The sequence below is a fragment of the Doryrhamphus excisus genome, linkage group LG21, assembly GCF_037039965.1.
Source record: "Doryrhamphus excisus strain RoL-2023G ecotype Guam linkage group LG21, RoL_Dexc_Guam_v1.1, whole genome shotgun sequence".
Lineage (NCBI taxonomy): Eukaryota > Metazoa > Chordata > Actinopteri > Syngnathiformes > Syngnathidae > Doryrhamphus > Doryrhamphus excisus.
The window spans coordinates 13,867,778-13,893,931 of NC_136377.1; the positions used below are offsets into that span (position 1 = coordinate 13,867,778).

The window sequence follows — 26,154 nt, forward strand, 5'->3', positions numbered from 1 at the left end:
TTATTTTTCGGTGGGCGTGACCAAATACATGTCGCACTGAAAAGAAGCTGTTGCTACATCTCAGTCCGGTAGGTGGCGGTAATACACCAGTTAAAATGGGGTGTCTGCCGCAAAGCAATCGAAAAGGAAGAAGTGTCCTCTTTTAGGGGTAAAATAGCAACAGTGATTGTTTTTATTATTCAGAAGACACTTAATTTGACTGGTTTTCCAAAATCTAATGTAATGGCACAGAAACATATGACTTTCTGGAACAATTCCCCCATATAAACAGGAATCAAATAGATTATCTTTGTATTTTTCTGTTCATTCACATCTTTCCTTTGTCCAACAATTATCAGAAAGGGCCTCCCTTATCAGATGTTTACTACATATTCAGTTTTTCCCATACTGGTGTATTAATTTAAATGAATTTTAGGTGGTGGTCAAAGAGTCTGTAGGTGAGAACTGGCAGCCGCATTTCAGTCAGGCTACGCCAGGGCAGCAGTACTACAGATGTAGCTACCATAAAATGTAATCCATTATATTGTTTGCAAATCGAAGTACACATCGTGTCCATGAGTAGAAATATTCATTCCATAAAGCCACAATATTTATTCTATTAAATACATGTATAATAAAAGAACATAAAAAGACACAAAGTGATATGAAGTTGTTTTGCATGGAGAGGAGGCTGTGTACATTGCATAGCTTGGTTATGCATAGGGGTGTTGGTATGTTGTAGTATCATCAGCAGGATAAGACAACAGCACATGTACACAATATGATTATTATTAGATGAAATGTTTGAATGTTCACAGTGACAAACACACAGCAGCTACAGTATGTGTGCGATAGAGCTGTAAAAATGTAAATACGTACTGTGTGTGCTTTTAGCAGTGTGGACATGAAATGTGATGAGAGCCCACAGCAATGCACAGTGAAGCTGTCACTTATCAAACAAGCTATGTTGTTTATATGCACCTCACATTAAATCACACAGTAAATCAGTAGGGTGTTCTGTAAAAAATGTTACTTTTTTAAAATCATTACAAAATGAACCAAAAAATGACATAATAGATGATTACATTTAAAATAGCAGCTTGTTTTTAGACATTGTGTCACCCAAAGGGATATATTGTTGCCCTTTTTCATTTCATATTGATCACACTGAGAGGTGATTCTAAAATTTAGGACCCCCCCCCCACTATCAAAATATGATAAACAGCTTTACAATCACAATAATAAATGTATTGTTCAATGAAAACTTGACAGTATCAGAGTGAACACATTTTCTGTATTGGATCTCATTGCCTTACCTAATGAAGTGGCCAGTGAGAGGAGGAGACCAGGAGGTGCAGTCCACTAATTCCACTATTTACTCATCTATTTGAAGTTATACACTCCAGCTTGGAGGAAAGAAGAAAGTTCATAAGGTAAATGTGAGGCCACACTGCAATAGTGAAGTTACTACATAAATGTTCTTGTTTTGGGTGATTTTGGGGACGTGACATACAAATACTGTGTTGTTGTGCCCATGAGACATCCTGAAGGGGACATAATGGCGGCTTCAGGCACTTGACATCACAGTCATAAGTTGAACGCTACCAGCCGTGCTTCGTTATTGCAGTGAATGAGCAATGAAAGAAACATCACAGAAAGTTGTATAAAAGCCCACATCCTGTATTTATGTCCCGGGTGTCCACGTGTCCTTGCGCTCAGACCTCCGAGCTGTCCTGGCAGTCTTGCATCCTGACCACCAGCATGGGCTCTGCGCTGATGGAGCCTTTGACCACCTGCTGCACGCCCTTCTGCCACATCTCCTTGCCCTCCTTCTGCCTGGAACGGCGTGCCAGCACCAGCACCACGCTGACCAGCGCCGTCAGCAGCACACCCACCAGCGCCCCCACCACAGTTACCACACCCTCCTCTACTTCATCGCCGTCCAGCTTGCTCGGCTCTGGCCCGTGCGGCAGCAGCTCATCGGAGACCCCCGTCCGCCGCTTGGCGCGGTCCAACACAATGTGCATGATGTTGGTGCCACGGTTGTTGTCAGCACCAATGTCCGTGGCGACAACCGGGACTTGGTCGCCGGCTGACCTCCTTGATCGACCACCTTTGGAGGCAAGGTCAGTACTCGTGGATGTGAAGGAGTGGTATTCCAGACTGCGCTTTCCGATGCCTCTGTTGGCATTTTCCTTGGAGCGGACTGTGTAGATAGTGTGAATGTACCACTCACGACCTGACGCAACCTGAGGGAATACACAAGGAATTAGGATGTGTCATAAACAAATCAGAGGGTGCTGAAGACTACCTGGAACATGGCGGTCGAGTCCAGTTTGAAGCCGTCTGAGCCGGGTTGCCGGACAAGTGACAAGGCCGATGCATCGTCCATTGCCAGAACGGCGTTAAAATCAACATCACCAAACACTCTTGCACGTGTCTCGGGCTGAGCCTTGTCCTGGTGACGCACCATGGATGACAAGTGGTCAAAACACACACGTAAAAACACCTGAATAGGAAGAACTGGACTCACCAGGATTTTGAATCGGTAGAGCAGAGAAGGGGAGTCAGCCAGGCAGCCAAACTCAAACTTGGTGGGGTTGTACTTTGGAACGTAGCCATCAGCTCCAGTGCACAGGAACACTTTCTCGATGCTGCAGAAGAAAGAATCTCCAAGGTTCTGCACAGGGTCCACCATGACTCGGCCATAGATGGTGTCACCTGCAAGATGACAATCAGAAAAACTCACCCATGCAGCACTGAAAGAACCACACTATATTTTGGCGTGTATTTGGATGCAGCTTTTATTGGAGCCAAGTGTGCAGTGACCAGCCACAGCCGGCAGATATGCAGTAGATAAGGCAACTAATTATCTGAATGAAAACATGTTCAAATAAACCTAATGTAATGACCTAAGAACATGTATGTTTGCAAAAAGTTTGGGACTTTACATTGAGCTTTGAGGGATGCCACATTTCATTTCATTCAGTCAAAAACAAATCTTGTAAGAAATAATGTCAATCCAATGAATCAGTTCCAGACACTCTAAAATACAGTATTAATTAAACACATTTCATAGAGAACAATTATAGCTGAAAACCACGTGAAATTCATAGACATGCAAAGTATCAAATCCAGACTCATCTGTTCAAGACCGCATATTCTCTGACTGCTTGCACACTGTCCTTCATATGTTCCTTCATGTTGATGTTTGCTTTGTTGTCTGTATCTTGTGAAGTGTTTTTAGTGTTTCATTCTCAACGACACTTAACTTTGAAGAATGGACGGTTAGAGCTGTATACTTGAAAGATCACTTGGAAGTTAGCTTCAACTTCATCATGACACACACGGGCCTGCCTCGTTTTCCATTATTTTAACGCAACCTTCCTACTTTGCTACCTCATCTTTCTTCAATTCAATTGTGTTTCTCACTCATGCAAGTGCTTATTCAAGATAGGAAAAGCACGGTCTCGTCAGAGTCAGAAATACGCAGTGTGCTTGAACATCTCATCAACGTACAGCACAGTGCTTTGAAAGAGACCTACAGTATAGTATTTGATTCACTAATAATATCTTCCAAAGGTAGGAAGAGGGCTGCACGGTGGATGAGTGGTTAGCGCGCAGGCCTCACAGCACCTGAGTTCAATTCCACCCTCGGCCATCTCTGTGTGGAGTTTGCATGTTGCAAAGGGATGCAAGTTTCCTTGCAGGCTCAAGTGGGAGAATTCCTCATTTTTTAGTAATCAAAGGGCTTTCTTCTGCAGCCTGTCTAGTAGTGTGAGTGTGGGGGGTCTGCTCCGCTCCAAATAGGAGAAGCATACTCCATAAGTGGTCATATGTATGCCGTGTAGATTCTAGCAGATTCAGTTCTCAATGGCATCCAATCTCGCTCCAGAGTTTCTGCGTATACTAAGTCTCTGGGCTTTGGGTGGAGGTGGTTCTGTAAGTGTGAAGCTTGGTCATCAATATACATCAGGAAGAGTCTTACCACCGTCAGACAGTGGTAATGCTGAAGAAGGAAATCCATCCAGAACAATACAATGTTGTCCATCACATAGGAAAGATGAAATCCAGCCAAGTACTGTAGGTCTCCTTGAAGCCCAAACGACCTCAGTTCTGACAGAAAGCCATGAAAGCTTTCTTCATATCTAAATGCAAGAACTCGAATTTGTTGTAGAGTCAAGAGCATTATTCCACCACTGAGCGCTGTAAGAAAGCATATCAATTGGAGATCTCTAATCTCTGATGAAAGGATTCCCTGGCCGTAAACTCTCTAGTGTCCAAACTCCAACTAGTCTGATAGGACCAACGTAAAAGGACTAGCTCCTGGACTAGTAGGGGTGTCACAAGGACTCATGTCACAAGATATTGCAAGATGAAAAGATTTCTCTTTCAGTTCCAGTTCATAAAGTCTCTATGTCCTGGTGGGTGGAGGCGGGGCCGCTAGCATACACACATTACTTCCACCTTTGATCATCTTACCCTCAGAAAAGGCGACATCACTCTCCTGGCCAAAGCCCACGGAGCCGTCAGAGAGCCACAAGCTTCTCTTGGACAGTAAGAACATCTGAGTGTTCAGGCTGAACTCCACCGCCACCGGGTCGCTCACCTGGACAAACACGCTAATGGTTAGCAAAGCGCAGCCGCACAAGCGGTCACAGCGCTCCAGTCTGTCTTACTTGCTGGAATCTGATGTCCAGGTCAAAGGTGACAGGCTCTCTGGGACTGCACACAGGCGGGGCTGAGTACTCCACATTCTGGGCGGTTGTGCAAGGAACCAGCTTGACGGTGTAGGTCCCCGAGTAGTCTCTGACCTGCGGGGGACGGGTTGAACTTTCACTGTGGACGCTGTAGGATGTTTTGGGTACCTACTCACAGCAAAGTCGGAGGTGAAAGTCCACTGCTGCACCGGCTGGTTGTAGGTGGGTTCGCTCCTCACCAGTGTGAGGTTAAAGGTCAGACTGGGGTGATCCACGCTCATCACCATGGAGGACAGAGAGGACGCTGCCCAAGGATGTTGCATGTTTAATGAAAGCTGTGTTTCACGTACAATCACAAAGACGTTTACTCTCACCAGATCTTTTGATTCTTCCTCCAGAGTGAGATGCCACAAAGAGACCCCTGAAGCGAGCCTTGGTGCGGAAATTGACCGCAAGACGTCCCTCCTGGTTGATGCGCATGCTAGTGGGATACAACGCACCTGTGTGTGTTTGGGGGGTGGGGGTGTGTGCATAAAGACATATATTTAATATTCAAAGCACACAAAGTCAATCCAGACATGTCCTAAAGGCGCTCGCTACCCTGCAGCTCAGCCTGGGGGGGGCTGCCGATGCCGTCCTTCCACAAGATGGCGGTGTCGTACACAAACGTGAGGCGTAGTTCCGACTGGAGGTCAAAGTGCTGCCAGCCGCCAGTGCCCACGGGAGAGTGGAACACATAGGACACGTAGAGAGGAACACGCAGCGTAACGTAGGACTGGACCAAGTTCAGAACCTGCAAGGGGTCCAAAATAATAAGATTTACAACCATAGGAGAATGCTATAACTATGCGCATGCAACATATGTCATCGCTTCATTGGGAACACCTGCACAATATATGGTAAAAAGATCCTGTAAGGCAGCAATGAGGGACAATATTTGTATTTTTGTTTTGCTTTAGGTTTAAACCATTCTAAATATTGCTTGGTGCTGACAATATTTGTTGGGAGACTAAAATACATAAAATAGCTGTTATGTGTCATGTTACTTAAAATAGCCACTAGATGTCGCTGCTCACATCTAAAACCTTTTTCAAAAAAATAATATTCTATCGGGCTGCACTCCAAATTGTCCATAGGTATGAATGTGAGTGTGAATGGTTGTTTGTCTATATGTGCCCTGTGATTGGTTGGCCACCAGTCCAGGGTGTACCCCGCCTCTTGCCCGAAGACAGCTGGGATAGGCTCCAGCACCCCAGCGACCCTCGTGAGGATAAGCGGTAGAAAATGAATGAATGAATAATACTGTATCTTGAATAAAGTCATAGAATAATGTCAACACGGCATTGGTCAAAAGTTTGGAGACACTTTTTCATGCTATTGAATGACAAAGTGTCTCCAAACATTTGCCCGCTGTAATTAAAAAAATGAAAACACCAAAAGTTTGGAGTGGTACTGTACATATGAATTATTTAGTGGGTCAATATATTAGAAACAGCTCTCAGTAGGCTGCAGTACATTTGCACACCACTGAGCATTACCCTCTTAGCGAAGTCTGTTCTTTAAAAATGTATGGCCTTTTCATCAGGTCCTGTTTCTAATGAAGTGGGCGTGTGTGCATATATTTATGTGTGTGTGTTTGTGAAGAGGACATTAACAGAAGTAAGCAAACAGATGTGGTGCCCTGTTGTCTGTGAATGGCTCTCATTCAGATGGCTGTAGACAGAAGATGTAAATACACACACACACACACACACACGCAGGCAGTAGCTTCCAGTCCAACAGATGTAGACGCACATAAAGCCAAGATTAGATTAGAAGGTAAGGCACCTGTCCGTCGGTCCCGATGGTGCCGCCACAGTCGGTGAGCAGCTCAGACATGTGGTAGTAACTGCTGAACTCCCACAGGCAAGCTTCTAGGTTGAGGTTCCTGTAGAAACGCAGCGTGGCATTCCCCCGCAAAGACCCGCTGAACTGGTATGGCGCCGCGTCTCCCGCGCTCGCCGGGTTTTGCGTGGCGGGTGTGATGAAGCCGTGGCTCGTGGTAACCTCGTTGTAGTCCAGCAGGTTGGAGCAGCGGTGGTTCCCCACCCGGGTTCCGTCTGGGCTGAGAGTCAGGTCAAAGTTCATGAGGGGCCTGGTGGAAATGACCGGAAGCATGCCTGTGAAAACAAAAACAAACATAACAATATAAGTATAAAAGTATAAAACATGGATGGCTGAAGTGACTCAAAGCGGCACCAACCATCGATGTGCGGCATGGTGACGGTGACCTTGATGAGGTTTTGGTATTTGGGGTCGTCCGCTCCAGTGTAGCGCAGCTTGGCGGAGAATGGCTCAGCTCCGACGGTCCCCATTTTACGTGGTTGACACATTCCTTGATGGAAAATAAACACAGCAAGTTGAAGCATCTGAGTCAATGTTCAAGTCAAACAAAGATGGACACCTCACCTTCCTCCTGGCTGATGGCGACGATGGGGCTGCTCAGCTCGAGCCCCTCGTCCCCGTTAGAGTTCACAGCCCTGGCGGCGCACTGGACCCGGGAGCCCGCTTGGAAGTAAACAGAGTCCAGCGTGATCATCTTGGAGGCGGTGAAGAAGGTGTCAAAGTCCACCTCCCCCATGGGGCTGGTGACGCCGTCGGGGCCAGCGGGGGCACTGACGAGCCAGCGATATCGAGTCAAAGTGTCGTTGATATGCTCGCTGACGCATATGGACCCCGTCTTGTCATAGTCCGGGTATCTGCTGTTGCAGGCCTGGAGGAGGAGGTGAGGATGATTTTCATGCTTTTTGGTGCAAAAGTTTATAATTAGAAAGCTTTGAAGAGTCTCTACGGCTTTCAAATGCACCGTGCCTCCAGGTGCACCACTCAACTCCTCAATTCTGACAAGACCGCTTGGTTTGCTCTCCCCAGGGGAGCCACAGAGCGGACCGACACAAACACACACACGCAAACAACTTGGCACATCACAAAAAATCAATTTAAGTGGAAGTGATTCTCCAGTGTATAAAAACAAGATGATGCAGTCTGGAAGGTCAAAAAGATCTGCAGTGTTTTCATAAATAAATATATGCGGTAAATGAAAATATCATATAATATATATATTGTCATTATATAAAATGATGAAGCATATTTAAAAAGAATGGATGAAGATTGACATGTGGACTGACCGTCACACAGATGACAGGGTAGCCGGCCGGTGGGCGGGGACTGCCCGTCATCCTGGCGTCGGCGTCGTAGTGGAGCAGCGACACCACGTGAGGCAAAGACGGGAAGGTGACATCAGCCATGCTGTTGGTCTCCTCAATATAAACGATTACTTTGGTCACCTGGGAAAAAACAAAAGAAAAAAAACATAGCAGAGACAAAGCCAATGCAGATAAAGCCAATGTTTTTACTACATCTAGGGGGTCCAGAATACAAAGTTAGTCAGTACACTTCAGGTTCAAATGTACGGGAAGTATACATCAACCAAAGTAACATATATTCCTCATTTCTAATTATTTCACATTTTTAGCATGTAAAAATATATTCTTTGGTACCATTTTTGGCTCACTGGAAATGAATTGGATTGACATTATTCCCTGGAGGAAAAATTGCCTTGGTTTTCTGTTTTTGTCTAACCTTTTAGAACAAATTAATAACAAAAATATTGCCATTGTGCACTTCCGTAAAGGAAAAGGCAATATTTATCCACATTCTTGTTAATGGTGAATTACAAGCACTCAAACTAGTCCCTCCCCTTCCAATATATAGCCGAGATGGCCACTATTGACCTGCACTTTTAAATCACAGCAAACACACCCAAAGTTGGTGATATTTACCACTTGTTGCTCATACAACAATAAGACAACGTTACAAAATGTTGTGCTTATAACAGACATCAATGTTATGTGTGTGTGTGTGTTTGTGTGTACGTGACTGCTGACCTGAGTTTCCGCCACCATGTTGTCATCGGGCTTCAGGTGCAGCGTGAAGGCTTCCCTCATCTCTCGCACGCCGTCGTACAACACCTCCACTTCCACCACGTGCTCCTTGTCGCCCTGCTTGAACTCAACGTCTGCGCACACACATGCACACGAGCATGCATGAGAAGACGCTCTCAAGTCTGACACGGTCTACTGTATGCAGGTAATGTGCAAGAAGGTGAAAACCCTTATTCCACTATGCTTATTCCAGCATATGGTTGCCTACCTAGAAGTGGTTCCCTTCCTCTATGTATCCCTCCCTCGGCATTTTTGTCATTCATTCAACTGTCAACCCCTGGGAGTGTGAGAGTATTTGTAAAGCTCTCTTTGACGCTGCTCACATCGACAGGGAGGATTTCACCTTCCCACCACAGCATAAAGACTATTGAAAGTCAATTAAATATTGCATGACCCTCCGGTGGACTTGAGCAGACTTTCCCTCCAGCTTCGACGAAAATGAGAAATCAGTGAATAAATCCATAAAACCTCTTTTATTAATTCCACGTTCCAGCGGGGAGTCTCGTTTCACACTTGTCTAAACGCGTCTTATTAGCTGAGAGGAGGAGAGCAGAGTTTATTCAATAAAAGATCTCCCCGGGCCGGTAGGAGCTATAAGTATGGCTCCTGTGGAGAACTTGGCTTGTGAGAATTGGTAGGGAGACCACGAGACGCCACATTTTGCATCACCTGCTGTACCACCACGTTAAAACAAGAGAAGGAGATGAGTAAAATTGTGGCCTACAAGGTCTGATGGTCCTCATAAAGTACCTGTACGGTCAGACTCACCTTGGGACACGGGGTAGTAGTCTTCCCCCGACACGGCTGACCCGTCTTTGGTGTGAACCCGCACAACGGACACCTTTGAGGTGTCCCCCAGTCGTAGCACAGGAATCCTTGCGGTCGCCACGGTACCCACCTCCTTGGGCTCGCTGATGCTGAACTTGGTCTTGGAAAAACGAATGACAGGCTCTAAAGGAATTCAGGGACAGGAGGATTAGCGTTCTTTGCAACCACTGTATCCTGTCTCACTGGCCAGTTCATTAGGTACGCCATCTCTCAGACGGTGTGAGCATTATTATCTTTGTAAAGCGGAATATTTTGTATTCGCACTCATGAGGATGTATGGTGGAGGTGTACCTAATGAAGTGTCCTATGTGTGTACTGCATCTTTCTTACTGTCAGCGGTGTCCTTGACTTTCACCAAGGTTTCATTCAGCGTCCCCAACGTGGCACCAAACTGTGAGTCACTTTTTGGGCTCCCGAGGACCAAGCGGAGCTCTTCCACATCCTCGTAGAACGAGTCGTCAAACAGCGAAACGACACATAGCTTCTCCGTCTCGCCTGTGAAGCACAACGTCTTTGCGGCGTCAGGGACAAGGCGCAAAGAAAGCTTTAGGTGTGAAAACACAGGTGAGGAGGAAAGTGTCAGCTTTGTGTTACCGGGCAAGAAGGTGATGATGGACGCGTCCGTATTGGGACGCTCGTCAAAGTCCGAGGCCACCTGGGCTGACCCCTGACGTGTGTAGCAGCGTACAGTGGAGGCCAGCCTGAGGTCACCGCTGCGGTACACCGTGGCCGCTAGCTGACCCTCGTGCTCCTCAGTGGACTGCAGCGCCTCACGGAACTGGAACTTCGGTACTGGACGTCATCCAACACAAACGTTTCTCGTTTTACATCGCAGAATGAGCCACCATATTTGCCACCTTCAATCAGACGTAATGACTTACAGTCTGACACGGAGTCGTTTATGAAGATTGTCACCTTCCCAGGTTCTCCCAGGAGGCCGTTTGTTGGCATACGCAGGACCAGGTCAAAGGTCTCAGGTCCCTCCAGCTCAGGATTCCCCAGGTCATCGAGGATGTTGACCTGGAACGTGAGCACGCTAAGGCCCGGAGCGAAGTCCAGGTTGTGACTGATGCCCACGTAGTCCACACCGGCTGAGAACAGGGCGGGAGGGTGTTAATAAAGACACCGAGTAGCGTGACATTTCAAAACTGCATCCTAACATCACCTTCTGCTGAGACAGGCTCAGATTTGCGAGATTGAACAGTGACGGTGGCGGCCTTGGAGAGATCAGTGCCGGTGCGCCACACTTTGACTTCCACGTAACCATCACTCTCATCCACGTGATACTCCTTCTCTCCAAAATAAAAGACTGGAGCTGGGAGGAACAAACATCGTCATTCTGGAGTTAACCTCATGGTTACATCGGTGCTGCCATTTGCGGTCTGATTGGTAAAAAAGAAAAAAAATCTTCCAGTCAGAAAGGTCAAACAGCGGCAGCCTATTAGTCTGACATTTAACTGGAGGGGAGCGTGACCTTTTGAACTCTTGTCCAAATTCATCATCAACATTTTCCAGCAAACACTCTTTAACCATTAGCAATGCTACCAAGCTGGAGTGTGTGTGTGTGTGTGTGTGTGTGTGTGTGTATGCATGCACATGTTGGCATGTAGGCGTGTGTGTTTTTGATTGTGTCGAGAACCAATCAAAAGTAAAGGGACACCTTCCCTTTCAGTAGCATATGAAGGTGTCTCTAAACATTTGACTAGACCTGTGTGTGTGTGTGTGTGTGTGTGTGTGTGTGTGTGTGTGTGCATCCACGCACATGCACGCATGCATGCACACAGACAGCGCCCCCTCCAGACTGCTCAAAGGTCTTTTTGAAGTGACTTTGTTTCCTGAGGCAGCGGTTTCATCTCCATGCAGCTTTCAAGTGTGAAAAAAGTGACAGGAGGAAAAGTTGATCTTCTCCATGTTTCTCTTTCTCGACTCATTCCTTAAAATCTACCACAATTCCAAAAATAACCATCACCCCCGTCAGCATCAAACACTTTTCCAGAGTGTTTTCATGTGAACTCTGTAATGTGGTATTTTTAACTGGGCCATATGAAACTCTCTCAGCACACTGTGAGGAAATGTTTGGTCTGTTACGCTATCATTTTTACTAAATGATATTATAATTCCACTCTCGACTCAACAGCAGCCGCCGGCAACAATATCTTGGCTGTGTACCTCAGATCAAGAAGATGCGCCGTCGCCATTAAGCCTGGCTTCCTCGAGGTCTCTCTGTTTTACCTTTTACACCCACCGTAACCTCTCCAAATGCGTGCACACACACACACACACACACACACACACACTTCACCTAGCAGCCACAGCAATAAGAGCAAACATACAAAGACAGCAGAAGAAAAAGTCGGTGAAAGCTGCAGAGAATGAAGAACTGGATGCTACGCTATGCAAACACATCTCATCATTAATCATTGACAATCAATAAGAGGATGGACAAACCTTTTTTTCCAGTGAGGGATGCATACAGAAAAACAAAAGGATGTGGGGGACCACTTTGATGCTAAAAGATGCTAAAATCCAGGAATCCAGTCAGTCAGTAGATAAAAGGTGTGTAATATCTAATAATATATGTCATAATCAATTTACTCTGTGATTGGTGCGTGACCAGTCCTGGGTGTACCCCACCTCTCGCCCGAAGTCAGCTGGGATAGGCTCCAGCATATCATACAACCCACTGAGGATGAGCGGTATAGAAAAATGATAGATGGATGGATCATCAATTTATTTAACTTTGCCAAGGGCCACTATAAATGGGCTGCAATGAAAAGTGCCACCCGCAGGCTGCACTTTGGACACCCCTGGACACCCTTTGTCCAAAAGACGTTTAGGACAAATTGTCTGCTTTCATCTTTATGGTAGAACATTTATGGAATGCCTGGAGGACTTTTATGTGGAAGAACCAGAACAGGTCCAACACCGGTGACCTCTGACCTCACAAATGGGCATACAATTTCCACAGACACACTCCACAATCTTATAGAAGCTTCCTGTCCCAATACTTTTGCCCACATTCCGCAGCCTGAACGACAATTCCCATGTCTGGACTGAGGAGTGAGGAGTCGTACACGTTTCCTGTCAGCCCTGTGTGTGTGGGGGGGGGGGGGGGGCATGCTGGCTAGCTTGAAGTGTGTGTGTTTGTGAGAAGACAATAAATGTTAATGACTTCTTTGTATCACATTATCATCTGTAGCTCTCCTCGTGCAAGCAGGTGACCATTTTCATTTTTCATGAACTGTATTTGCATGCATCCATCCATCCATCCGTCCACCCATCTTCTATGCCCCTTATCCTCACCAGGGATGCGGGTATGCTGGAGCCTATCCCAGCTGTCTTCAGGCGAGAGGCGGGGTACACCCTGGACTGGTGGCCAGCCCATCACAGATCACATATAGACAAACAACCATTCACACTCACATTCATACCTATGGACAATTTGGAGTTGCCAATTAACCTAACATTATTAATTATACAATGTGGAAGGAAACAGGAGTACCCAGAGAAAAATGAGAGGTATGTTTTTAAATCAGGTGACCTGTGATACACCACACAGGACTCAATAAAAATACCGTTTTAGTAGCGTATTTGCATATTCAATAAGCAGTGTGGGGACACGTTATCATGCTGTAAACCTTTAATTCCCACTGTTTTTCAACTTCTTTTGTACTATTGCTGCACTGATGGAGTGGAGATATATCTTATGACTTATTCAAGTCAGTGCAGTAACAATGAGGAGCACCTATAGCTGAAAAAAAGACTGTTTCCCCTCAGGCTTTTTTTTTGCACCCAAAACATATCTTTGTCATTCTTTCTACATGAGGCTGAAACATGAGAAAAAGACAGCAGGATCCCACTGGATTCCCGAGGAGAGTGTTGTCTAATTAACAACTGGATGACAGCAACGTGACAAAAATTGGACTTCCTGTGTCTGCGTTGGATGCTGAAAGCGTACACAGGTTTCACACCTTTGGTGGCAAATGAAGCTGCAAATTGACACATTCCTGTGGAAAGTCCCCATCCCCCTTGTGTCTATTAATTTTATGATCACACGTTGGAAATATAACAGTAGTTACCGTCGTCTTTATCCTCCAAGATGGTGACTTTCGCTGAGGGGTAGTGCAGGCCCAGACGGCCCCCAATGGGCATGGAGAGGCTGACGTTGAAGTTCTCCTCGCTCTCATACAGCGAGTCGTCGATGACCAACACGCGACACGACTTCTCCCGCTCGCCCTTGTCGAAGCGCAGCATGCTGCCGTGCTCCTCCGGACGGGAGATGTAGTCAGAATAGGATAGGACCGTGGTGGGGACGGTCCCAGTGGCAGAACCTTTTAAAAAGAGGGTAGCTTTAGCAGGAATTGAAAGTCCATATTGCTAATTAGATGCTAGTTGTGTCATGATGGGATTTAGCGTATCTAGCTAAGAAATAAAATGTCAGCCTTAATGAGCGATGCATTCATGAGATACTGTGCTAATACACCCTTTGAAATGGGTTGACCTTTCTGCTGCTTTTCATGGCAAATGACAGCAGGAACATACACCGCGCCCCCATCCATGGGTTTTTGGGGCTTTTTAGGTAGGAGGAAACGTGCTTTTGATAGGTTTGACAGGGCCGACAGAACCGGGTTCAGTATTGATGGATTTTATGTGTGTGTATGTGTGTGTGTGTGTGTGTGTGTGGGCTTCCAGACTTCAAAAAGAGCCATTAACGCGAATATATTAACATTTCATTAAAGCTGTGCTTTTTCTATTAAATTGCTGCTTTCAAATCTTCTATTCCGGGGTTGACAGCGTTGTGAAATCACACCATTACGTCTCATGTTGGAATGAAAAATAAAATAGCACCCAGTCACATATTTTGTATTATGTGTGCAAAACATCTCATAAATATCAAAATATCATAAATATTCATTATAACAAGGGCTATGTTTTGTCTGCATTTTAATATTTTACTTTTAAAGAAACAAGGTGTTTGTGAGTTGCCCAAAAACAAAACAAAAGTTTGGAGACACATTCCCATCCACAAGCATGAGAATGTGTCTCCCAACTTTTCTCCTGTATGAGGACCTGACATATTGTACATTTTAATTGTGGATGGTGTTGCTAGCCATTAAGCGTGGCATGACGTCTTTTAGAGCAGAGGCCACCTAAAAAAAACAACGTGAATGCCGCAGCACGTCTTTTAACTGGCACAAGAAAATATGAGCACATTACCGCAAATTTATTTTCACTCCACTGGCTGCCTATACGTTTTAGGGTTCATTTCAAATTTATTTGATTTGCTTTTAAATCCCTCAACGGTCTTGCGCCGTTGTACCTCTCGGAGCTTCTACATTTTTACACTCCGTCCCGGTCTCTCAGGTTGGCTGATCAGTTGCTCCTGAGGGAGCCTAAAACAAAGTGGAAGCTCAGGGGGGGCTCGTGCCTTTGCTGTTGCAGCCCCAAAACTTTGCAATAATCTGCCGCATATCATACAGGACTCCTCTCTGTCTGTTTTTAAATCCCATCTTAAGACCCACCTCTTCTCTTTGGCTTTTAACACGTAGTAGGAGGCTGACTATTTACTCTTCTTTTTGGATTTTATTTTTTCTTACTTTGAGCGTACTGTGTTTTAATCTCATTTTATTTAATTTAATCGATTTTATATTTTGTTTTGACCAGTCCAGGGTGTACCCCGCCTCTCGTCCGAAGACAGCTGGGATAGGCTCCAGCACCCCCGCGGCCCTCGTGAGGATAAGCGGTAGAAAATGAATGAATGAATATTTTGTTTTATCTTATATTATTCTAATTTACTATACTGACTTCATTTTTATTGTGGTTTGTATTTTTAATCTTCTTGTGCAGCACTTTGGAAACCTTGTGTTTATTTAATTGTGCTATATAAATATAATGGATTGGATTGGATTGGAATTAACGCCCCCTGTAGTGAACGTGGGTAGGTATTTAATGAGCCATATGAGGCGTTCAATGTCCCTTCTTTCAGACCTTGCTGAGTGTAGCAGACCACCATGAGCTCCTCGCTGACATCTCCGCTGCGATGCACCGGAATGGACAGGCGGCCGACGTCCTCCTCAACGAGTAAAAGCGGCTCAGGGAAGAAGACGGTGGACTCTGATGGGAGGCAAAGAAGACAAAGAAGAAGGTTTTAGGGTTCAGCTCGTCCACAAATACTCCTTGTTGGATTCCGGAGTTGTCCCTGAATTGCTCATTTTGTTCCCAGTCCACAAAGCAAGGTCCATCAAGGTAGAAGAGAGAAGTTTGGTGTGAAAGAACCTCGTCAAATGGACAAAAGTTGCACATTTTCTTCACTTTTCACTTCCCGTAGCAACTTGCTGTTGGTGTCGTTTAGCTCAGTGTAGTTGTAGGAACTGAAAGTAAAAAGTAATAGTCAGAAAGTCTGTCAAAGTGCCATTTTTCTTTCTTCCATAAGAACACTGCTGGAGGCGGCAGCGAGCAGTCTTCACGCAGACTGAGAGCATGTATTCTTTGACAGGAAGTAGTCAAAGTTGGGCTGCAGGAAAGCGCGGCGTAATTAGACGCCAACACGCCATGCTCCAAGACCTCGTTACGAATCATCAGAGCAGGACCAGAGGGCACTCCCTCTGAATGAAAACAATATCCAGTATAAGCTAGCAAAGACCAAGAGAGCCGACCCGTGTGGTGTTTTGTTTTGGACGAGGCTTATCTGTCCTCGCCGCGAGTCCTGAGGGAAAGACGTCTCATCGGCAGCATCATCAGAGAATGGTTGATCTCTGTCACATTAGACAATCTTCAGAGACGAGAGACAACAAACCCGACCCCTGACGCTGTAATGAAGTCACAGGGGAGGACAAATTGAGGACATTAGAAGACATTGAGAGGGAGTAGATGTCAGCAGTATGGAAGTGTCTTTGTTGCACTCGTGTCTTAAAACATTGCAACATTAAAGCAGGAAGACGCTCCAGAATCTTCCATTCGCCAAACAATCTATGGCAGACTATGGATTACGTTTATTCGAGGCTGACAAATGTGTGAACTTTATAGAAAGTGCAGCCGCTAACGTCTAGTCATTTCACACCGCCGATGTTGACGGGGGACAAGCCGGAGTCGGTGAATTGTCCCAAAATGGGAAAAAAATATATATAAATACGAAGAAGCAAGAAAGGATTTTGTTGGTGTTGTCCACTGTGTATTGTGCTGACAAGATGCACACAACAGATGTGAGATAAAGTGTGATGTTGTTTTTATACCATGCTGACAAACACCCCAGCCTGAAGCCCAACTGGGAATTCTCAGTGTAAATGTCAGCAACGTCAAAGTGTGTGCTAGCACTCATCAGTCCAGTCCTGGGAAAATCTTTGCTTTTACCTTGGCTACTTTTTCTTTTTTTTGTTTTACCTTGGTTCGTGTTTCTACTTATTTAGTTTAATTTATACACCGTTTATTTCATACAGCTTTAACTCAAGTGAGTTACTTTTAATCTCTAAAAATCTAAAAATCTTTAATCTTGCGGAACTAATCTAAATCTAAATTAGCTTTCACCCATTTTAGCTTTTATGACAGTGAGCTTTTCACCTTTGCCACTTTTTTCATCTCAATCAGCATTTCATTTTTCATTTAGACATTTTTGTCATGTCTCTTTCACCCAAGTTAGTGTTAAACTTGTGTTAGGTTTTATCGCAACAACTTTTTAGCACATTTAGCTTCGATCTCGCGTAGCTTTGATCTTGGTTAGCCTTTAACTCAGCTAGTTTTATGGGGTAATAGCAGCTGTCCGACAGCCAACTAATCCGACAACCCGCTAGTCCGACAACTCTCCAGTCCGACAGCCAACTCGTCCGACAACCCGCTAGTCCGACAACCCGCTAGTCCGACAACCCGCTAGTCCGACAGCCAGCTAGCCAGCTATAGAGAGGACCCCGGTTTCATCTAGCATAGATTTTACCCCATTTACCTTAGCTGTCTGAAATTTGTTTAACTTTAACCTCATTGGCTTTCACCCTGGCTAGCGTTAATCTCAATTAGCTTTTAGCATGTTTAGCTTTAACTAAACACGTCTAACTTTTTCTCTCATTTCGTTTTTAGCACATTTAGCTTTGATCTTGTGTAGCTTTTACCATGGTTAGCGGTTACTTCAGTTAGCTTTGACCAAAGTTAGCATGCTACTCGACTAGAATTATCTAGTGTAAATTTTACCTTTAGCTTTTAGCACGTTTAGCTTTTAACTAAATTCATCTAAGTTTTTATCTCAATTAATTTTTAGCACATTTAGCTTTGATCATGTGTAGCTTTTACCATGGTTAGCGGTTATTTCAGTTAGCTTTGAACACAGTTATCATGCTACTCGACTAGAATTATCTAGTGTAGATTTTACCTTTGGCTTTTAGCACGTTTAGCTTTTAACTAAATTCATCAAGTTTTTATTTCAATTAGTTTTTAGTACATTTAGCTTTGATCTTGCATTGCTGTTACTTCCGTTAGCATTCAACTTAAGCAGATAGCTGTACCACGGTTAATTGATGCCAAAACTGACTTTTAATTCTGATTCTTTAATTTTTCAAAGCTTTTTGCCAGTTAGCTTTAATTTACAGAACTTTAACGGGAGAGAGCTCACCTGATTTATGTTTTACCTTGGTTAGCATTTCACTCAGTTAGTCTGCTGTTTGTCAGAAATCTTTACTCAATCAAATCAATAGGTTCTTATAGGTTCAAAAAATCATTTTTGAAGTGGGAAAGGTGGTCACTGTTGTGTTTTGATTTTAACATGATGTCTACTCACCGTCGCCGGGATCCAGGATCTCCACCGTGGCCGTGGCGGGGAACTCCAGCACCCCCATGACCGGCTCGGACAGCAGAATCTGGAATGTCTCGGCCTGTTCGTACTTCTCGTCAGTCAAGAGGCGAACCCGCCAGGTGGCGCTGGTCTGGCCCGGATTGAACTGGACTTGCCTCTGGGACTTCCCCCTGTAGTCCTCGTCCTTCTTGGCGCTCCCATCCTGTGTGCCGATACCTGACAAGCACGAGAGACAATGGAGACGGAACACATGGAGAGCGGATTAGAAGTCTTGGGAACAGTTCTTCCATGATCACTGTCAGAGCTTTGGGAATACAGTATGTCAGATTTATTTGTCACTTAGTCCTTCTAGGAAGATTCAAAGATGGAGAAGCATGCACCTTCTTTTCAACACACGCCAGCATGACGGCCGACATCAAACGTGATGATGTGGAATTATGGAAAATTATGATTCCGGACCGTGCATGACGCTCCGCGCATACACAAGTGTGACAAGCAGGCCTATTAGCGATGCGTTCAAGTATTGAGGGCACAATCAGAGAAAAGATGAAGGAGGACTTGTCAGCGTTTTACATCAATGAAGCTCACTGGCCAGTTTATTATGTACACCTGCTGTCTTGAACCTCGTTCAATGGTGTTCCTAATTAAGTGTCCACAGTGTATTATCTCCTAGTGAGTGACACATGAAAGTCATATTGAGCCACTTCCACCCTTCCTTCCTAAGTGGATCCAGCTTCCTTTTGGCAACTTCACCGGAGTCTTGTAGAAAGTTCCGCCTCCTTATGAGAGCGAGTAAATCAGGCGGGTGGTGCAGCACTGGGCAAGATGAAAAGGATCCATCCTGGGCGATGCATTGTGCTCGTTACGTTGAGCACCACCAGGACGCAAATTGTCCTCCCAGGTCACATTTCTGCCTGATTGCGAGCGTGCGTGTGCACACGTTCGATAGGAGCAGTGCACGGGAAACAACACTTTCAAGCGAGTGAGTTTTTATTTTATTATTATTACTAGCATGGTATTTCCTCATATAGTGGCTGTGGGCATTCATTTACTCAACCGCAGAGAGGACCAGGCGTGATATGATGCTTTGAAAAGCGCCAGGGCAGCTTTACTGATGCCATGTCTACTCTGCTAATGCAACACACAATGCAATAGTCTTGTCCCAAATCCGTTACTCTTAAGCATGTACTTACTTAAATGATGATCACAATACAGTAATCCCTCGTTTATCCAGGCTAATTGGTTTCAGCCCCTACCACGATTAATGAATTTCCACCAAGTAGGATTCCGAATTTATAGTGGTGTGGAAAAGTGTGTGAAAATGTAGTCCTGTCTCAAATCTATTATACAGTAATAGCAACAAAAAAAAAATTACACAAATGCTGCTTTTCCAGCCAGCCACTGTGTTGTGTGTTAGCCTGCTGTCATGCGCTCATTAGCATAAAAGCCAGAGTTCATTAGGAGCTACTGAGGAGGTCACTGATTAGCCAAACGGAACAAATTAAAAATGCGAGGCATAAATGTCAAAACAGCAACACCATTAACACAGATAGGAAAAGCTCCTAATGGGATCATGTGACCACTCACCAACAAAAGAGGTCTCGCCAAGGTAGCCCCTGCGCCTCAGCACCACCTCCAGGAAGTGGTCCTCCTCATCCACCACGTAGTAGTCCTTCTCCAAGGAGATCCAGGCCCAGTCGAGACGGAAGTGCTGTCCCTTCAGCTTGTTCCCACCTGAAAATAAAAGATGGTGAGCACACTGTGCACTTAACCAAAAGGCCAGATATATATCATGTGACTTATTTGGGAAAGTAGAATTAGTTCTGAGTGGGAGAAAGAGTAAACATATTAATTTTTGAAGCATAATCAATAATTCATGTTTTGGGTAAGTCAATCCACTTTGCTACATGTTTTTATTCTGTACAACACAAATACACCCTTGACCTTTTGGAGAGGTTGCAGGAAGACAACACAATAGGACTGCATGTATATTTGTGGTGGTGGAGGGGGGGCGTGTGGGCACATGTGGGTGGAATTGTAATCGGAGAGAGGTATAACATTGTGGGAGAATGAAAAGTTAGTCAAACAAATGACTTTCTCCTGTCACAAACAAGATGGAGCCGCCTGTGAGTGCACCGTGCAGCCGCTAATGGGAATTCATTCATTCATTCATCCATTTTCTACCGCTTATCCTCACGAGGGTTGCGGGGGTTGCTGGAGCCTATCCCAGCTGTCTTCGGGCGAGAGGCGGGCTACACCCTGGACTGGTGGCCAGCCAATCACAGGGCACATATAGACAAACAACCATTCACACTCACATTCATACCTATGGACAATTTGGAGTCGCCAATTAACCTAGCATGTTTTTGGAATGTGGGAGGAAACCGGAGTACCCGGAGAAAACCCACGCACACACTGGGCGAACATGCAAACTCCGCACAGAGGTGCCCGAGGGGGGAATCAAACCTGTGTTTCCTAGCTGTATGACCTTTGTGCTAACCACTTTTCCACCGTGCAGCCGCTAATGGGAATATGAAAATAAAAAAAGGTGGAAATAGTGGCATACGCGGTACTACCAAAAATGCACTGCTAATGGATAGATATGACCGGAGATACTCAATATCTACGTATCTATGTAACAATATCAGTAATCATGGCAGCGCAGGCATCAGTGGTGTTCAAGGTCCTGCTGTAATGATGATGGCTGGGTTTGCTTGAGAGATGAAGAAGCGTATTTGTGGAGAAGCGTTTTGTGGAGGCCTGGTGACGTCATAATATGCACATTAGATGAGGAAATGTACTCCCATCACAAACTTTGGGTCATACTGATAATTTTTCTAATTTATATGATGCCTTTTCTGGCTATAACCTTTCAAAATAGTAACATCAAAACTAACAAAAAGTGGGAATTATAAGCTACATTGACAGACAGTCCCATTATAATGTGTTAATTAGTGAGGGCCTACAGGTAGCACCAAATCTATTTGTGCTTGGCCACCATAAATGATTCACATAAAGGAAAATAAAAAGTTTGATACTTTTTGTAGCATGGCAGAAGAAGAAAGCATCATGGAGAATATTATCACAACTTATACATGTTGTTGTTTAAAGCCTGCAGGCCGAAAATATAGCCCACACACACACACAGATTCAAACTAAACTGCAACCTTGACTTTCATCCTCATTATGCAAAATGCAGCTTTCGGCTACCTAAAGCTTACCTAGTGTCTATATCTGTGTGTGTGTGTGTGTGTGTGTGACCTCAAAAAGAAACAAAAAGGCATCAGCGAGCTCCTTCAGAAGGATGAGATTTGAGGCATGTGCTGAGTGAACAAAAGCAGTAGTGGCTTTGAAATGCGCCTCAGTCGCATTAAAACACACTTTTACACTCTCTCCAAGGATCCGCTCTATAAACGCACCACAAGCCTTTTATTTTCAACTCAATTACACATTTCTCTGTGAGCAAAACTGAAGAATAATTGAAACAAAAGTATCAAGAGGACCACGTGATGTAATAAGTGACGCACAAAGCTCCAGTGTTCATATGCAAGATACGTTTGTGTTACGCTGCGTTATCATCGGTGACTGCAGTCACGGTCGCGGTGAAAGTGTGAAAGATAGTATTCAGATACATTAACATATCCCCAAAAGAGCAATATTCAAGTGATGAGACAAACTAAGTCATGGCTCTGTATTAATTATATAATACATATTAAAACACCGCGATGGAGCCACTCTATCATGGCTTTCAAAAGTTAATTAATAAATGATTGCTGTTTCGTGGTTGACTATGGTGTATTATTAGTCAGATGATATGCACAGGAAAATGTACACATTTATTGCCCAAATTAAGCAATTTCAACAATTTAATGACTAAATTAACTACAATACTTAGAGATCACCAACTTGTGATTGTAGTATTCTGCATTGGTCACTAGGTGTAAGTAATTGCTCGGTGAGACCACCACAGAAACACATGACTTTTATAGCAGGTTTAAATGATCTCACAACATGCACAGTAACAATAATAATAATAATCAGTGGAATAACTGTAAAATTACTGTGGAGGCCATAACCCACAACAAGCTAAAACTCAATTCTGAAACCCTGACATCACTTCCTGTCTGCCATCAATTCTGCTCCCCTACAGGGTAAACTTTCTTGAATGGCTTCCTTTCTCTGATTACAGATCTACTAAATTGGCTGGCGGGAGATGAAAAGGGCATCGTAGTAACCGGATTATCATAATAACCGGGTATCGTACTAACGGAACTAATTATATCATAAAATACTAGAAATTTGCCGGGAAATGAAAATAGTATCGTAATAAGCAGTACTTCGTTATAACCGATATCGATATAACGAGACTTTACTGTATATCGGGATTTTGATTGTAGGGCATGTCGCGTCTCCCTGATCCACACTGAGGCCATCATAGTCAGGCACAAATAAAGTGATGTCAGTGATAGAGTAGTAGCAATAAGATGATATTGCAATGTGTGCAGGTTTGAGGCTGGTAATTATGGGAGTTGGCTTAGGGGCACTACACAACATACAGCACATGTGCATGATTGCGCCCTAGGAGACACAGATGTACATCACACACACACACACACACACACACTGACTAAAGCAACACTTCCTGCTTCTGTTGTAAGAGCCAACCCGTGCGAGACAGAACAACCTGAAGCCAGCCAGCCTGCAGAAAGTTCCAGCGAGGCATTTCCACTGATGTCTGGCATCACCTTAAGCGTCGCTCACGGGGGCAAAAAGATCCCTCAGGTGCACGAGCGTGTGAGCAATAACAGCTAAAGGCGCTGGTTGGATTTTTGTATGCACTGTTAGCTCTTAGCGCCGTAATACTGTACATCTCATGATCATTTGCTAGAACAAGATGCTCCACATCGGGCGCCATAAAAGGGCTTCACTATATGCTTCCCCAATGTTTCCTAGAGCAGATTTATGGTTTTTATTAAGAACCTTCCAAAATGTAAAGACTGTACGACTCCCTTCAGTGCGATGCTCTTCTTTTTCTTTATATTTTCCGGCACAGACGAGAAGAGGAGATATGCAAATGAGCTATAACTTTGTCACACTAATGTGATGACATTATATTATTGCCGCCACTTACACACAACATATTTGTGTGTGTGTGTGTATTCAAAAATGTAGTTTTTGGACACGTTATAAGGTACATGCAAAAAGTCTGTGCAGTAATGAAGGTGAAGATACTGAATGACGGCAAAATTTGTTACGGCTAAATGATGATTGGATGCTATTGAAAACAGATACTCAACTGAGTAGGAACCTGAGCATCACAGCGTAGCAGAGAAGTTCCAAGATCCTTTGCACAGACACTCCCTCGTGGCTGGGAGCAGCGTAAAGATGTTTGATTCCCATCATTCCCATAACAATTGTGCTGCCCAGTAGCATGCTAATAATAATAATAATAATAATGATTCATTTATTTTCTACCGCTTATCCTCACGAGGGTCTTGGAGCCTATCCCAGCTGAATTCCGGCGAGAGGCGGGGTACACCCTGGACCGGTCGCCAGCCAATCACAGGGCACATATAGACAAACAACCATTCACACTCACATTCATACCTATGGACAATTTGGAGTGGCCAATTAACCTAGCATGTTTTTGGAATGTGGGAGGAAACCGGAGTACCCGGAGAAAACCCACGCATGCACGGGGAGAACATGCAAACGCCACACAGAGATGGCCGAGGGTGGAATTGAACTTGGGTGTCCTAGCTGTGTGGCCTGGGCGCTAACCAATACACTTCCACCGTGCAGCCGTTATTATTTGAGGTGCGCGTATTGATCACAAGATGCCAATAAATGCCTTTCAACGGTGATCACAAAAGACAATCACCTGTGGCTAGCACTAGCTTTCCTTTTATAGACCTCCTCCCACAAAACAAAAAACAATCATGTCTGCCGTGTGGAACTTGACTGCCAATACATGCCACAAAAACTATCCTGCAGAAGGAAGCATGTTAAAAAGCTTTAATGTGGTTTTGGATTGTTCCTGATTTCAGAATGGCCACAGCATATTGATTTTCGGCGTTTGAAGAAAAAAACAGTCTGGTGTGTGGTGAGCTTTCGAGGCTAACGGTGTGATCATCATTTAAACAGTCAGAAGGCTAAGATAAGTTTGTTTGGTAACATCTCCTTGTAGCAGATGGAGTCAGTCCGAAATATCACAAGAACACAATCATCTGTGTGCCTTGAAAAATCAGTCAAAGTCATCAAAAATGACTTGAAAACGAGTTAAAGAAGACGTGGCGTTCTCGGGAAGTTTCACCATGTCTAAATGAAGGCGATGATATGTTTCCTTTTTTCATATCATAAAACCAGTAAAAGGGCTGCAGCCAGGAATTCTGGGTCCCATGAAAAAATGGCACCCCGGCCAATAGCAGTCATCATAACTACATTGAAAATGATCCATGTGATGCATAAAAGGACAGATGTCCCTCTCGGCTGCAGATGAGATACCGGTTCATTCAGGTATTGGTTTTTCTGCCAGTATTTTCTACCACTTATTTTGCAGTGTTTTGAAATGCATGCAGTGCCATCACAGTAAACAAAGTATCATGTGTTCATTACACCACATTAGTTTGAGCAAGATCGTTATCAGTAATGAATTGCTGGACAATATTGGCATATCGGATACGGGTAAGAAAGCCTACAGAAAAGTAGTATGGTTGTCTCCCAACACACATGATATACACTACATTAAATCTAAGTATATTTGTACAGCACCTTACAATATCCCAATGGCGCCCGAGGTGCTTCACTGACAAAAATAGACATAGATGCATAGACATGTACAGAACCCCATACTGTATCGAAAGACACCTACAGTAATCACATCTAATGGGCCAAATGAGGTCGTTTTGCATTAGCACTGTCAAAATAAACAACATTAGGATGTCTCAGATGCACCAGAGACAATGGCAAGAACATTTTCTGACATGCATTGTAGCATTTGGGTCTCTCGACAATCACAGGCTAATTGGTTCTGACACACGACATCAGCAGTTTGACTGCTCGTCTCGGGAAAGTCACACAATAAGGACAAAAGAACACGCTAATTGGCGTGCATTAGCCTTTGGAAGTGGCCATCTCTCAGCACCGATAACAAAGTCAACGACCGCCTCCACGCATCCACACCACAAGTTTAGGATGTTAAATTGTTGTGTTTCATCTTTTTGGATTTACTGTATCATAGTGTTAGTTTAAACGCTCATCTCTCAGTATTCACACAGAGGAGTGAGGGATTTACAGATGGATGTTTATCCGTGGAAAAGGGGCATTTAAAGGATTAAAAGGTGCTGTTTGTGCATGTTCCAGCACGTTATTGTCGCTCAATGACACGGTGAAAGAAACTAACGTCATCCTCCATTTTGTCGTTTCTTAAAACTCACCATTTAAATTCCATCAATGCCTGCAAAGAGATTAGCGCTTCTTCGAGGAACTCCGAGAGCCACGGATTAAACTCTTTTAAAATATATATATTTTAAAGGTGAGAGAGGTTTTTCTCATGCATGATTATTAGCCTTGCAGTTTTGGCGTGCATGAATCATTGGCTCTCGTTTGGAAGGCGAGAGGGCAATCAGCATGTGAAGCCTCTGAGCTGCTCTCATGGAGGAAAAAAAAAAAAACCTATGAAACATATAAAACAACCTTTTGAAGACTACAGAAGAGTCACATTGCACACCAGCTGTGATGAAACACCAGTGTCCTCATTAGTTTTCTCGTGCTAACCAGGAAAACATAGAACAGAAAAATACCCCAAAGAACTTTAGATGAGAACTTTCTGACATACAGTCAAAGATTGTTTTGTTTATGCGTGGTTTACCATAAATTTGCCTCGGTT

General features: G+C 44.3%; 1 protein-coding gene across 2 annotated transcripts in view; it reads right to left on the bottom strand.

The window, feature by feature from the left end:
- Positions 1–149: 149 nt before the first annotated feature.
- The window catches only part of frem2a (FRAS1 related extracellular matrix 2a), a 40,615-nt gene continuing 14,610 nt past the window's right edge, over positions 150–26,154 (bottom strand). Inside the window, exons 3-24 of one of the 2 annotated variants that reach the window (XM_058086568.2) lie at positions 19,854–20,000; positions 18,252–18,482; positions 15,479–15,604; positions 13,570–13,821; positions 10,656–10,805; positions 10,372–10,581; positions 10,085–10,282; positions 9,821–9,985; positions 9,431–9,613; positions 8,606–8,736; positions 7,847–8,005; positions 7,128–7,431; positions 6,922–7,053; positions 6,507–6,838; positions 5,280–5,472; positions 5,054–5,179; positions 4,856–4,983; positions 4,659–4,793; positions 4,462–4,588; positions 2,513–2,700; positions 2,291–2,437; positions 150–2,228 (exon numbers count right to left, since the gene is read on the bottom strand). In XM_058086568.2, coding sequence (XP_057942551.2) covers positions 1,695–2,228; positions 2,291–2,437; positions 2,513–2,700; positions 4,462–4,588; positions 4,659–4,793; positions 4,856–4,983; positions 5,054–5,179; positions 5,280–5,472; positions 6,507–6,838; positions 6,922–7,053; positions 7,128–7,431; positions 7,847–8,005; positions 8,606–8,736; positions 9,431–9,613; positions 9,821–9,985; positions 10,085–10,282; positions 10,372–10,581; positions 10,656–10,805; positions 13,570–13,821; positions 15,479–15,604; positions 18,252–18,482; positions 19,854–20,000 — 4,298 coding nt within the window. In that variant the 3' untranslated portion in view covers positions 150–1,694. Of the gene's footprint in view, positions 2,229–2,290; positions 2,438–2,512; positions 2,701–4,461; positions 4,589–4,658; positions 4,794–4,855; positions 4,984–5,053; positions 5,180–5,279; positions 5,473–6,506; positions 6,839–6,921; positions 7,054–7,127; positions 7,432–7,846; positions 8,006–8,605; positions 8,737–9,430; positions 9,614–9,820; positions 10,002–10,084; positions 10,283–10,371; positions 10,582–10,655; positions 10,806–13,569; positions 13,822–15,478; positions 15,605–18,251; positions 18,483–19,853; positions 20,001–26,154 lie in introns of those variants that run through there. The other variant, XR_009132026.2, reaches the window with a different exon arrangement.